This window comes from Mastomys coucha, unplaced genomic scaffold (genome assembly GCF_008632895.1).
Source record: "Mastomys coucha isolate ucsf_1 unplaced genomic scaffold, UCSF_Mcou_1 pScaffold1, whole genome shotgun sequence".
Taxonomy (NCBI): domain Eukaryota; kingdom Metazoa; phylum Chordata; class Mammalia; order Rodentia; family Muridae; genus Mastomys; species Mastomys coucha.
Window position 1 is genome coordinate 51327128 of NW_022196891.1, and position 15387 is coordinate 51342514.

Here is a 15387-nt window from a genome sequence, read left to right on the forward strand (position 1 = left end):
GCCTAACCCCAGAGCAGGCCTTGCTCTGGAGGCCGCAGCTAAGAGGTAGTAGTGTTTGCGGTTCAACATACAGCCATGGCATTGGAGAAAGGGTCCTGAGCTGGTGTCTGTGAGCTGGGTGGCCCTGGTCAGGCAGAAAAATATCATTAAAGTTCAGGGTCCCGTCTGTAAGATGAAAGGGAATACAATAATAGCAGCTTCTATCTAGAAGGAATAAGTAAAGATGGGTCTGGGAAATAACGAGTAAGTGCCCAGAAACCCAGGAAAGTCGGGACTTACTGTATCTGGCTGGCACCCTTAGTATGTTCTCTCAAAACTGAAGCAAGACCACTGAGCCGCATTGACCAGTGACTAATTCCCAGGCCTACCCCAAGGCCCTCAGTAGTTTCTCTCCTCGGAATCCATTCACCCACATGTACATTTCTTGTTAACTGACATTCTTCACTTTGTCTCCATCTTCAAGAGAAAGCAAAATTAAATTGAAAATAGAGCTCAGGTGACTTCTATATTTCATGCCTTGCTGTCCAAACTTTAAGTCCATGTTTGTCAAACTGGGAAACATGTAGGTATGTGAGCCATAGGGGTTCATGTGGCCCACTTAGGGGAAGGTTAAACATTGAAGCTAAAGATGAACAAGCTAAGATTGAAGTGTGAATTCCCATGTGTGTTTAAAGTGGAGCTTCTTAAACTCGAAGTGAGCATCCCTTTCTCCTTGAGTGTGTCTGTTTACCTTCCATGGGAGCTAGGACCTTTTTATTTTATTTTGTTATTTTATTTATTTATTTATTTATTTATTTATTTATTTATTTATTTAGAGTTAGGGCCTTTTTAATCCATTGCAAAGACAGTAAAAGCCTTGTTTAAGCAGATAGGTGCCTTGGGAACATGTCTGCTGTCTTATGTTATCACCCCATTTTTCTGGGGGCCCATTCTTTGCCTTCAGAGGAAGTGGCCTATACAGCTCAATGCCAGAGAGGCAGCGCTGATGCCTGTTACAGGATAACTCACATTTGTCCTGTTGGCAGGGACATCAGGAGCTAACCTGGTTTTCCAACTGGAGGATACCGTGAGTATCTGAGGTCTCTTAAAGCCTGTTTCTTACTCTTTCGTCAAGCTCCCCAACCCCAGAGAACATCTGTTTTGCTAGCACTGAGGTGTAAGCACCCAGCAAATCCTCCTACCTCCAGTTGTTTCTGACAGCGCTCTCTCGGGGCTTCTAGCAAGCAAGGTTTTCAAAGGGAAGATGGGTGACTCTGGCAGTTTCAGCAGGAAGAGCTTCCTTCATCCCATGATGCTCAATATAAACAATGTACCTGAGCCGTATATCCGTATATCCGCTGGTTGTGAAGGAGACTAAGTACACTCACTGTTGTTTGTTCCTCACTGCCCCGCCCCTCCCCCCTTCTGCAGGCGCTGTAAGCCAAGCGAAAGCTCTTTCTGGGAGGAGCAGGCAATAGAAGTGGCACCATGGCACAGGTGGACTCCCAGGAGAGGTGGACCAAGGTGCCCCTTGGCGGCATGATTCATGACACCCAGATGCTGAGCGTGAACTTGGAGAGTGAAGAAGAGGATGGTAGGGAGGGTGGCTGCCCAGGAACTCAGAACAACACTGACTTGCGGTTTGACACTCAGTCCTGTAAAGAGGAAGAGAACTGGTCTGAGTGCTTCAGTGCTGGCTATGTGGAGCAGAAACCTGGGGAGATGCCTGGGAAAACCAACAACTGGGGGGAAAAGGGATCGAGGATCAACCAGACTCAAGACTTCCCTGGATTACAGGAGGCTCTCAGTGCCCCTTGTGTAAGTTTACACAAGGTCCAGACACAGCCTCTTAGGGACTCTGTTGGCAGTGATAGGAGCAAGAAGGCAATTAAGGACGCAGCCTCGGAAGCCTCGACCCGCTTCTTGGGAAGTGGAGGGTCTTTGGGGGCACAGGACAGTGCTCAGGCATCTTCCCTAGACAAGAACTCTCTGGAGCACTTTCCCGTGTCTGAGAGCATCCTAGCTCAGACTTCAACCATTCCGGCTAGCCTGGCAGCAGGACTGGTAAAAGCTCAGGGCAGTAGAAAAGTCCAGGGCCAGGAGGGCCCAGGAGGCAGCGGGCAGGAAGAGGAGGGTCCCGATAGGTGTGTGCAGGGCAAGCGAGCCTTCCAGAAATCCAGCAAACTTCAGGTCCCTACAGAACATCATGGCGCCAAGCCCTATGTGTGTCAACTGTGTGGGAAGGCCTACTCCCATCGTAGCACGCTCCAGCAGCACCGTCGCCTACACACAGGCGAGCGGCCATACCGGTGTCCCTTCTGCGACAAGGCGTATACCTGGTCCTCCGACCATCGCAAGCACATCCGCACCCACACTGGGGAGAAACCCTATGGATGCCCGGACTGCGGGAGGGCTTTCGTGCGCTCCTCCGATTTGCGCAAACACCAGCGCAACATGCACAGCAACGACAAGCCCTTCCCGTGCGCCCAGTGCGGCTTGACCTTCAACAGGCCACTGTCGCTGCTGCGCCACCAGCGCACGCACCTGGGCGCCAAACCCTTCCGCTGCTCCTCCTGCGGTCGCGAGTTCTCCGTGGCCAGCCGCATGGTGGAGCACCAGCGCGTGCACTCGGGCGAGCGGCCCTTCCCTTGCTCCACCTGCGGCAAGTGCTTCACCAAATCCTCCAACCTGCACGAGCACCAGACGCTGCACACCGGCCAGAGGCCCTTCAAGTGCGCCGACTGCGGTGTAACCTTTGCTCAGCCCTCGCGTCTGCTGCGCCACCAGCGCATCCACACCGGCGAGAGGCCATTTCCTTGCGCCGAGTGCGGCCAGTCCTTCGCCCGTTCCTCCACCCTCAAGAGACACCAGCAGATCCATTCTGGGGACAAGGACTTCCTCTGTGCAGAATGCGGCAGGGCTTTCCGCATCGCGTCCGAATTGGCACAGCACATCCGCATGCACAATGGGGAGAGGCCCTACCAGTGTGAGGGCTGCGGCCAGACCTTCACCCGCTCCAACCACCTCCAAAGACATCAAGCCAAACATGACCCTTGCAAGAAGGAGCCAGTTCCTTCCTCTTCGGATGAGTGAGAGCACAGTAGGCTTGCAGCCAAGGGACCAAGGGACGGGAGGACACCTTCGACTTCACATTCTATTCCACCCCCAAAGCTCTATTGCCAGCCAGGTTCACTGGTTACACCCTCCACTCCCTGATTTCTGCCGTGGGGTGGTCCCTCTACTTCATGTATTCTATGTGTTATTGAGAATATATAATCTCCAGGATAGTGTCCAGGTGTGCAGTTTCACACCAGTCTCCCGCTGCTCAGAGGCCAGAGTAAGATAAATAGGGCCTGGCCAATAGTCTGATAAGTAGATTCCATCAAGGAGAAGGTATAGAATTCTGTGCTAGCACTGTGAAGGATTCCATGGGTACACTGATGAAAAGGTCTATTTTCTTCTTTCCTCAAAGCTGTATCAAGTACTGAGAAAGCCATCTTTAGAGAAAAGATTCGTTTTTGATTTTTATATAAAGAATCCTCAGAAATGATCCCTGTGATGGGCTTTTCCAAAGAACAAAGCCAACCTGGGGGTAATGCAAACCAAGAGAGACATCCTAACGTGTCACCTGACTGCTAAAGTGACTTTAACCTCGAGGGGATGTCTCTGTGGGTTGGCTTTGAAGTACAGACGGCAAAAATGGGGGTTTGCGCTGTGTCTGGGAAGCAGTGATTTCAGAAGTTCAGAACAGCCTTGGCATCCAGAAAAGAGATCCAGTCCTCTGACCGGAGGATGCGGTAACTGGGCCTCACCTGGGTCTCCCCCATGGAGTTCACAGGTGTCGCTTCTCTGCTGCTACCTTTCCTGTTCACAGGATCTGAACTCAAGCCACAAGTGTTATTTGTAGAGAAACAGTGAATTTCTTCAGATAAGCCACAACATGGTTGATTTAAATCTACCCGGATCTCTAGCCCCGGATTTCGAGGAAATAAACTGAAGCACCCTTTTTGTTCAGGTGCCGATGAGCTTATTTGTGTTGGTGTCAACATTATTAAAATCGTCTGTGAAAGAAAGTCTTGACGCCTCATCATCACCCTCTAATGAATTTATTTAAAAATCTGCCCTCTAACGGTCATCCTTCAAAGTACTGACTCAGGCTCTGACTGGTAAAATCAGTTGTTTGTGGCTTTGGACCTTGACGTTGAGGAGTCTGTTGTTTCTCAGAACATTTGATACTGACAGCCACATGGCACTTATATTCCTTCCAAAGTGTGCCATCTAGGAATTTCTAGTTCTCAAAGTTCTTTTTTTAAATGTGTGTTGTATTGGGTGTGTTGTTTGCATGCGTGTGTGTGAATGCTTACTGATATCCCAGGCTACATTCCTTATCTATTCAACACAAGCCTTTCAGTGGGTGTAAGGGAAGACTGATTGGGATAATTTTTCTTAAAAATGTGACTTGCTTATGCCAAGCCGGTTTTTGCCCACCCAGAGTTGCCTTCCACCATCTCCACCTTATCTTTTGAGACAGGGTCTGTCACTGAATCTAGACCTCACCACCTCATGGAGGCTGGCTGTCCAGCAAACCCCCAGGATCTGCCTATCTCCGTCTTTCCTAAGTTGTGCTTTGCCTGTGTGTGTTGTCACACCTGGCTTTTATGTGGGGGCTGGGGATCTAAATTCAGGTCGTCATGCTTGCATGGCAAACACTTTACCACTGAGCCACCTCTCCACTCCCCCATATATGAAATCCTCTCAGATTTCATCTGACTTGGACCCAGGGCGTAACTGCTAAATAGCATTCTCACGATACATGAGGCCAAAGAAAAGTAATACATCCATGCTTTGTTTGACACAAAGAAACTTTTGGAGCTACAAGCTTGAGGGTTTATATGCTAATTCCATTCGATGACATACCTGCTTATCTAAATGATAGAGCTGGTTTTAGGTCATCCCTATCTTTCACGAATCAAGTACCCTGAAGTTTAACTTCTGCAGCTGAAGGTGGAATGGTAGTGGAGAGTCATGACCATGGCGGGCAAGATCTGTGGCTGACACAATTAAGCAGGCAGAGAAATCAGAAGAATTGATATTTGGTTGCAAATAGAATAAAGACTAGCATGTAAGCGGTAAAATTTGAAGACTGATTATTCCTCTATACTTTTTGATTGTTGTTAGTATAATTTTTACTGATTAAGAAAATTTTTGGTTTGGCTTTATACTATCACAAGGTTTGTCCTCAAGGATAATTCATACTACATCTCCATAAAAGTCGGATTGGTTATTAACCTCTTGGCTTGCTGAATCCTGGCTTTGAGCATCAAGGCACGATTGTAGTGCAGTATCTGGGTACCACTTTTATGTCTGCACACTTCTAAGGAAGTCAGAAAAAAAGCATATGCTGGATATCTTTAGTATTCTATATTATGTTTCTGAAATATAAAGAAGTAGATCAACAGGCTACAAAGAAATTCATGAATTGTTCGGACATTTTGCATAAGCAAGTCATATTTTAAGAAAATTTGCCCCAACCAGTCATCTCTTACATCACTGAAAGGGTCATGTGCATAGGTAATGAATATCACCTCGGGTATCCAGACAGTAGATTGTAATAACATTTCAGGGAGCAGACACCAGAAAAGTGAGAGAAGCCAATCAGTTATGGGGGATCTTGGCACAAATTCTGCTGAGTGGAGCCTGACAGTCCAAGTGGGGTAAATTGAAATATCTTTAGGGAATAATCAATGCTTGAAGACAGGTTACTCTGCTCTCATGGTTGCCCCAAAGTAAGTTGGACCTTCTCCCCTCTACCCCCGGTTTCTATAAACATACTCTACCTCACAGTAGACAATCTCATCTTATTTTATTATTCAAAGTCAGTGCTGGAGCTTTTTTGTTATATATTACTTAAGGCTTCTTTCTGGACTGATGCTGTTTCCACAGGTTAGCTTGACAACGTTGATTTAGATGTACTCAGTAAAAATATATAATATCCACCTATATGTTTTCACTTAAGAAAGGGTCACCTGATATAGTCACCAGAATCTACAGTGATCATGACCTGCATAATACAAAGGCTAGGCAAGGCTTTACCCAGTGTCCTCAGAAATAGTCTGACATGCAGAAACTATTGCCATTTGTGATGGTGTTTAGCTGGAGGATGTAAAAAAAAAAAAAAAAAAAAAAAAAAAAAAAAAAAAAAAAAAAAAACCAAAAAACAAAAAACAGGTGGAGACACAGAGAGCATGAGTTTGAGGCCGGCTTGTGTGGAGAGATGATTTTGTGGTTAAAAGTGGTTTTTGCTCTTCCAGAGGACTGGAGTTTAGCTCCCAACATTAATATAGCAATAATAGCTCATATCCTTCTGTAACTCCAATTCCAGAAAACCTGGATGCTTTCTTCTAGCTTCCAAGACCATATACAAACATGGCATACATTCCCACAGACACACAGAGACAAATAACACGATAAAATAAATATAAAACCCTTAATTTTAAAATAAATGGTGATGGTGGTGCTTATGAATCCTATTTTTTAAAAAGATAATGTAAGGAATGAAGACATTAAATTGCTCATGAACAGTGACTGGAAAGTGGCTGGGATAGCTGTTTCTGTTTGTTGTGGAAGAATAGTCCACAATTGTTGATGTTATGCATGTATAAAGAGTTAGGCAGCATGTTTTCATACACACACACACACACACACACACACACACACACACACATGAGTAAGGCAGTCACAATTGCAAAGTAAAGTAAAAGTTGGAACAGTGTACAGAAAATCATGGTTTCATTCAGGGGAGACTAAAAATAGTCAGAGAATGAGTGTGGGACAGCTTGTTTTGGCAGATGTTCATCATTAGTTCTTGGGTAAAACTATTAATATGCTGGCCAGAAGGAATGCAAGGGAGCCAAAGAGATGGTTCCTTGAAAGCCCACCAATATTTTCTTGGCTAAAGAACTGTTCCGTGCCTGTGTAATACACAAAGAAGCACACCAGGAATGAATTAGCTCTTGGTATTTACCCACATTGTATAATCTCAAGGCATGTGTACTGTAAAATTATATGACTTTGCTATGACCGGAATAGATCACCCAGGGGCTCCAAACAGACCTTTAAAATGTCTTGCTTAGGAGGCGTGTGTGTTAAGGATCAGTTTAATTGTTAGACTATTAGAGCTGATGCCATTGCTAAAGTCAGTACTAGAATGAGAACTACAAACTCAATGACCCATGAAAACATTGCGAGGATAGAATGACTCCTCAAACCAAAGAGGGTGCCTGTTTAACAAGAATACCTGTTTTTAATATTGATGGGTTTCTGTTGTCTCTGCATGAAACCACTCTGGTTCAATTTCCCCACCATGCTAGGGTAATATTTTGTAGTTCTTGTTCCTCTTTGATGTTTTTTTCTCTAACCTGTTCACTCTCCTCTGTCCTCATTCAAACCAGTTTAGAATTTCATAGTCCTGAGAGTATCAGAAACTCAGTTGATTGGTTCACTGAATAGGTGGAGTCCCTCCCACCACTTCCTGCCTCCAGCTCACCCCAGATCTCCCCAATACATCTCTCCCCCAAACCTTCATGCTGTATGTTGCTGTCTCTGATGTTGCCACCTTGTCTCTTACTTGCCTCATAACACACTGGGTACAATGAATGCCACACACACACACACACACACACACACACACATACATGTGCATGTGCATGAATGTGTGTGTGTGTGTGGGGGGGTGGGTCACCCACTGGAACATGAGCACTCTATTTGGAGCCACACTCCTGAAGGAAAATTATTCTTCTTCTCCCAGGACCCGACTCAGGAGCTCCCAAGCTAGAGAGAGAAATTCATGAGCCCCTCCTCTTAAAAATACCATTTTAAATTCTATCTTTTAAAATATCATTTGTGGGACCTGGATATAACTCAATGACAGAATGTCTGTTTAGTAGGTATGAGGCTCTGGGTTCAATGCCCAACATCACAAATACAGGCAGTCAGGCAGACAGGCAGACACACACACACACACACACACACACACACACACACACACACACACACTTATAAAATGAAAATGTAAGTATTTCCCTGAGTTCTGTGAACCAGTATAGCAAATTAATTGACCCTAAGAAGACAACTCTACCTTACAGACAGTTTTTCTAAAACATAGCAAGGAAAACACCCTCAATCATAAATCAGAGTTTATGACTGGCATTTGAAGTAAGGAGGAAGTAGTTTTAAGGACTAAGCTCTGGAGGGTGGGGTCTAATTCTATCCAGACGTACTATTGGAACTACATTGATTAGAAGACACACAACTGATGAACGCTACACAATTGCTTGTTGGTAGAGAGAAATACACATTTGGGGGATCACAGGAGATTTCTGTGCCAACCTACTGCCCAAGATATTTAGGCTTCTCTACAAAAATGTCCAAGAAAATGGATAAACCATCAGAATTAAACACAAGATTAACCTATTAAAAATTAACAAGAGAAGTCAGATTCATGTTCATAGTTGGAGGGACTCAGCGCCTTAACAACCAAGTCATTTGTTACTTATTACATGAAGTCAGTGTCTTTTCAATCAAAACTTCATGTTTAAGAGACCTTGAAAAACTATTTCTGAAGCTGATATGAGAAGGTTAAAGGCTGTGACTGGTGAATAACTGGGTGAGAGCAAAATGAAAGAGAAAGAAGGAGGGTGGCCTGAACCACAAGCAAAGCCCAGGGGGCCCCAAATCATTCCAGAGTTACTGTTGATTTTGTATTGACATAAGGATGGACAAATATATAAAAGAGACACAAGCATGGGAAGTTAGTATTGGAAAGAAGTTATCTGGTGTGTGTGTTGGGCCAACCAAGCCTATACAAGAGCAAATGATATTAGATTCATTCTTCATATAGTAAAGCATTAATAACCATGGTCAACATAATGTTCAAACTACTAAAACAGAACATTTTTATTTTTAGTCTACTTTATTTTATGCATATGAGAGTTTTACCTGCATGGTAAAGATGCTAAAAATCTAAGAGCTCTTGGTGCCGAGAGAGGAGCTGTATCAGTTGTACCATGCCCCTGCTGAAGACTCCCAGCACGGTCCAACGATGAGCCAGCTGTCAGGCAGAGTCAATTACCACACAGGACACAAACAACTGTGTGACACCCTTCACTGTGTAATACCCTTCAAATACGCCAGGGCCATGAGCATCTCAGGAATAGGAAGAGCTTGGAGAGGCATGGCCAGTAAATGCGATGTGTGTCCTTGATCAGAAAACAAAGAAACACGGTAGAAACGACTTTACTGGGAGCGTGGGTGAATTTCGATGTTACTGAATTTTACTGTGGTTACGTAAGAGATTTTCCTCATTCCTTATTCCTGGGAGTTACATTTGGGAACTTTTAGGACTCAAAGGTAATGGTATCTGCAACTTACAAATGATCTGAGGAAAAATTACATAAGTAAAAGTTTGTATAAGAGGAGAGGAGAGAGGGAGATGCCCAAAAGGAGAGAAAGCCAGTGTTGCAAGGTGTTAATAAGTTGTTGAATGCAGGTGAAGATCCAACAGGAGCAATCTTATTATGCCATTTTTAACAATTTTTTTTCTGGTGTGAGATTTTTTTTCAAAATAAAATATCAAATGAAAATGCTTATTTGAAGTGTTAGTGTGTAGAGAAATGGAAAATTTCATACTCTGCTAGAAGGAGTGAAAATGATTGGCACAGTTCTTTCCAGAGTAACACAATAAAGATGCTATGCTCTTATAATATAATGAATATAGCACGAGGATGATGTGAGAATATTGTAAGTGTAAGTACATGTGCCTCTTATGTCTCCAGTTCCAATGAGATGGGGAAGTAAACAAACATTTGTTTATTTCATATTTTAGAAAATATTTATATTTTATAATAGATATTAAGAACTAACATGGTAGGATATTTCTACAAATATGGTGAGATATAAAAAGATAAGAAGTTAATTTTTTAATTACTATAGTCAATAAAACAGGAGACGATTTCCCTCAGGAAATTAAAATATTCATGAGAATATGTATACATGAGAATATTAATTTCAGCATGCTTTGTAACAACAAAAATTTAGAGATAATTTAAATGCTCATGAGAAAGAGAATGGATAAGCAAATTATATTTTATTTATGTGTTAGGGCACTAAATAACAGTTTAAAGGAATTAAACAAATTTGTTAAGTACCTACAAGGATATACTTTGAGCTATTGAGTGAAAAAGGGATTTCCAGAACAATAGTCTATTCATGTATATTGTATTAGTCAGCATAGGCTGCTATAACAAGAATATTATAGTGTTGGGGGCTTAGGAACAATAGTTTTTGTTATGATTCTGGTGGCTAATCTGGGTGCCAGCATAGCCAGGCAGTGGTGAGGGTCTTCCAGGTTGTAGACTGCTGACTGGTACTCTAACAAAGAAACCAGCATTCATTTCCAGTCACAGGGCTCCCCCTTCATCATCTGTACTGGGATTCAAGTTTTTAACACCCACATTTGGGGATGCAGTGAAACATTTAGACCACTGCATAAACTTCAGTTTGAAGCTTCCATACTTGGAGAGAACCCAGTGTTCAGAGAGCTGTCGAAAGATGGCCATTTACTAGCCAAACTGAATGGCCTGGAGCAGAATCTATTTGTAACCCTCTGGATGAACCAACCCTGAAGAAACCTTGCTGTCAGACTTGAGCCTCCACAAAACACTGCAGAGGACATACTACCCTTTAATTCTCATGGTTGTGGTTCCTTCTTCTGATGGCTTATGCTGGTTGTTTTTTGTCAACTTGATACGAACCTAGACCTTTCTGGAAAGAGGAAATCTTAATTGATATTGCCTGCATAAGATTGGCCCATAGGCAGTCTATAGGGCATTTTCTTCCTTTTTTTTTTTTTTTTTTTTTTTTGTTAAAGATTTATTTATTTTATGTATATGAGTACACTGTAGCTGTCTTCAGACACACCAGAAGAGGGCATCAGATACCATTACAGATGGTTGTGAACCACTCCCATGCTGGGAATTGAACTCAGGACCTCTGGAAGAGCAGTCAGTGCTCTTAACCACTGAGCCATCTCTCCAGCCCAGGCATTTTCTTTATTAATGATTATTGTGGGAAGGCTCAGCTCGTTTTGGGAAATGTCACCCCTGAGCAGGCAGAATAGAAGAGCAAGAAGCTGAGAACGTGAGCCAGTGAGCTGCACTGTTCATGGCCTAGGATCAGTTTTTGTCTCCAGATTTGTGTCTTGAGTCTCTGCCCTCACTTCTTGCTTCTTTTCCTTTGATGATGGACTGTGCCATGGAACTATAAGGGAAATAAACCCTTTCTTCCCCAGGTAGCTTCAGTCATGGTGTTTTATCCCTGCAATAGAAACGGAACTAAAGCACAACCCTAGGAAACCCAGTCTTTGTAACTTACTGGACATCTCATTCATTATAAATGTTCCAAAAAGTCCCTTCTGTTCTCAGAAGTGTAGCACAAGGAACTAGAAGTGAAGAAGAGACTGATCTATTATTTAACAGGGTACCATCTTGTACTTTAGTGGTAAGGTTAATCTTTAAGTTTAACGTTAAGGAAGGCACTTGTTTTAAACATCTGGTGGCTCAGTCGTACTGAGCAGGGGCAGGCGATTCCCATGTCCTCAGAATCATTTTTAATATTTCCTGGTTAAGAATAAGCAAGACAATTTCCAAGTTGCCTTCAGGGAATCCTGGTGCAATAAGCATGGTTAATTCTTAAGAGATTCAACAATAAATCATCAGCTCTCATGGGTATAATAAATACAACCAATAGAATAAACACAACTTCAGCTTCAGCACAGATTAAAGGCAGTGCAGGCACACTACATTTTAAGGGAAGTTGGGCTTTAAAGCTCAGATTTCTTAGCATAGACTTTAAGGCATTTTGCTTTAAAGGTCATTAGTTACTGGACATCTAGGGGCTGTACTAAGATAATGACAGATAGGGCAAACAAACATTCTTGTACAGAATTTCCCTATTCTCCACTGGAGAGAAAATATAAAGCTGGATAAAGCACAGAGCATGAACATGACCAGAGAGGAAGATTTCAGATCACCTATAGAACTCTGCTAGCACACACACTGGCTTTCTCATTACAATGCGTCTGTTTTAACATGAGGATATGTGTTTAGAATGGTGTCTGAGATATGCATAAGATCGATGATCAACTAATGAGACAGCTTGATGTCACTTCATATTTATTGAGCAAGGTATTGATAGTAAAAAATGCACTTATCAGCTATACATCCTTGAGTCTGATACCCAATTTGATATGATGGATATGTAGAAGCTGGGTTGGACAGGGCTTAAATATCTTCAAGCCAAAAACTTGATAAAGGGACATTTATCTCTTCTTTAGTTCACTAGGTTGTGTTTGTGTTTTTTGTTTTTGTTTTTGTTTTTGTGATTAAATTCTCATTATGTAGATCAGGCCAGCCTTAAACTCATACTAATCCTTCTGCCTTAGAGTCTTGGATGCTAGAATTAGAAATTGCAAGCTAATTCACAGATAACAAAGATAGAAGAACCTTGGATAATCATCAACTAGATGCAGTAAACTAACAAATAACCTGCTAACCTCTTTCTTGATACTTGAAGTAGTTTCATCATGAGAAATTGCCCATATTCCCTGGATAGGCATTGTCCACCTGATTCTCTAGTTATTAGAAATACTTTCTGTAGAGTGAATGACAAACTATCCCAGAGTGAATCTACTTGTAAGTCTCAATTTGTTTTCAGTACACACAGGAAGGAAAGAAACTATCTTAGAAGTGACAACTATTCAATAACTAAGGAGAAATCATATCTTCACTAAGCCTACAAAATAAATGCCTCTTATAATTGAGGTTCCCCATTCTCAGGTGACCTTAACTTATGTCAAGCTGACATAAAACTAGCCACTACAACTGACCCCTTGTCAATTTGACACACAAACACATTGCTCTTCAGTTAGAACCTTTCCTTTCTCATTTAGCCCCAAGGTGGCACGTTAATATTAATATCACAATATAAAATATAAATAACTAAAAGCCCCACAGTATTTACAAGTTAAAAGTTCCATGACTTTAAAATATCCAGTCTCTCTTAAAATCTAAAATCTGTTTCAAATGTTCAGTCTTTCAGTTGTATATTCCTGTAAAAAAAAAAATCAAAATTACATTAAATACTTTCTTCAAGAGGGAAGAATCAGGGGACAGTCACAGTCAGAACAAAGCAAATCCAAATTCCAACAGTGCAAATAACTCAATGTGCAATGATTCACTCATGATCTTCTGGACTCCTTTAAGGGACTTGTGCCCTCTGTGGCACACATAGCTTGCCTTTGTAGGCTCTGACTGGTTCCACTCTACTGCTGCTGCTGTTAATGGTCATGCCATGGTATTGGCATTTCCCAAACTGTTGGGGTCTCTGACTGCAACTGGGCTGCACTTTCACCCAAAACCTCTCCTGGGCTCTCTTCAGAGACATAGTACCACATTCAAAACCATTACCACCTTGGTGACTCTTACACTGTCAAGTTTAGCTGCCTGGACAGGGAATAACCTTAGCCTGCTGACTCTCATGAAACACTGTCCAGAAGATGTCACCTCAGTGATGCCAGACTCTTCTTAATCATGGCTACTTTCTCAGCTCCAGCTGACCAGCACTGAATATCATAGCAAAGCAAAGATTTCACTTTAGTAGTTCTGGTATCTTGTTAAAGCTGGTTCTTAAGAATCAGATAACCAGAACCACAGATTCCCTCCCCCCCTCCCACACACACAAAGCCAGTTTCCTTCTGAAACCTCACAAGCCAGGCCTCCAATGTCTGCACTGCCTTCAACTCTTATCTTCCAAACTCCTTCCAAGCCCACTGAGTTCTCATAACTCATGGCCTTTCCAGCCCAAAGTTCCAAAGTCCTTCACAATCCTCCCCAAAGCAACATGATCAGGTCTGTCACAGCAATATCTCACTGCCCTGATACCAATTTGTCTCAGTTAAGGCTTCTCTTGCTGTCATGAAACACCATGACCAACCCAGGGAGGAAAGGGTTTATTTCACCCATAGTTCCACATAGCAGTTCATCATCAAAAGCAGTGAGGGCAGGAATTCAAGCAGGACAGGAACCCAGGGCAGGAGGGGTGCTGCTCACTAGCTTGTTCTCCACAACCTGTTCGGCTTGCTTTCTTAAAGAACCCAGGACAACCAGCCCAGGGATAGCACCACCTACAATGAGCTAGGTCCTCCTCTGTATCAATCACTAATGAAGAAAATGCCCTGTAGGCTTGCCTACAGTCCAATCTTAAGGAGGTATTTTCTAAATTAAGATTCCCCATTCTTTTTTTTTTAAAGAGACTTGTATTGTTTTATTGATGTTCTTAGAGTTCCAATTTATGCCAGCCATGTTCATCTCCCTGCGTTCTGTCTCATGAAGTCTGTATCTCTTTGGCGAGAGCGTTCTTCTCTCTGGCTTCTGGAGGCCATGTGGCTGAGTTACAAGAATGTAGAAAGCTCCTGGGGGTGGTTGTGCTCCTTTATTATTCCTCTTGACCTCCGAGAGGTTTGAGACTAAGGCTTCCCCCAGCCTCAGGTTCAGGCACTGTGCCAGCACAAGCCCAAGATCCATTTCATTAGCTAGCTGGACCAAGCTGTAGGTCCAGCATGCAATTTGGCTTTTGCAGTAGGCCTGGCTCTTCATGCAGCTTGGGCTCATTAATATCCAAAGGCCTGTGAGAAGAGGATGCCGACACTCCTGGTCCCACGACTATGTCAGCACTCATAAATACCATCACCATTGGCACAGAACCTGATGCTTGCTATGTAGTCTGGGTTGGTCTCAAACTCACAAACCTCTTGAATCAGCCTCCTGAGGGCTGGGATTAAGGTGTGTACCACCTGCTCCACTCTGATGTTCTTGAGGTGTTCCTAGCTTCCTTCTCCATGAGCACATCTTTCATCCTTGGGTATGGGCATTTGGCTTCCAGAGAGGAACACCTAGAACCCATGCTACCATGAAAGGCACTACATTTTCAGTGGAATCTTGATGTGCCTTTCATTTCATTAAAAGTTTGTTCCCAGAGCTAACAGCCCCCAACAGTTACAAAGGAGAGCAAGTCAAAGGGTAATGTCCTTGTTGGCAGAAGTGTTGTGGTTCAGTGTCCCAGTAGCCAAGCAGACTGCTACTTCTTGGGAGAGATTACTATTTCTGCTTTTTGTTTTGTTTTTGTTTTCTATTTAGATCTAGGTAGACTCATAATATAAACAAGCTGTTGATTTTCCTTTTTTTTTTCATTGTAATAAGGCTGTATTTCAATGACCCTCACATCAAACAAGGATTTTACCTCCATCGTAGCTAAGCTGAGAGTTGATAGTTCTGCTGCACCAAGAAATGAATT

At 42.9% G+C, this 15387-nt stretch overlaps 1 protein-coding gene across 1 annotated transcript; it reads left to right on the forward strand.

Moving 5' to 3' along the window:
• Positions 1 to 1467: 1467 nt before the first annotated feature.
• Positions 1468 to 3215, forward strand: Znf648 (zinc finger protein 648). Its single transcript, XM_031342057.1, has one exon. It carries the CDS (start codon positions 1468 to 1470, stop codon positions 3070 to 3072), a length of 1605 nt encoding a protein of 534 aa, XP_031197917.1. The 3' UTR covers positions 3073 to 3215.
• The last annotated feature ends 12172 nt before the right edge of the window (positions 3216 to 15387 follow it).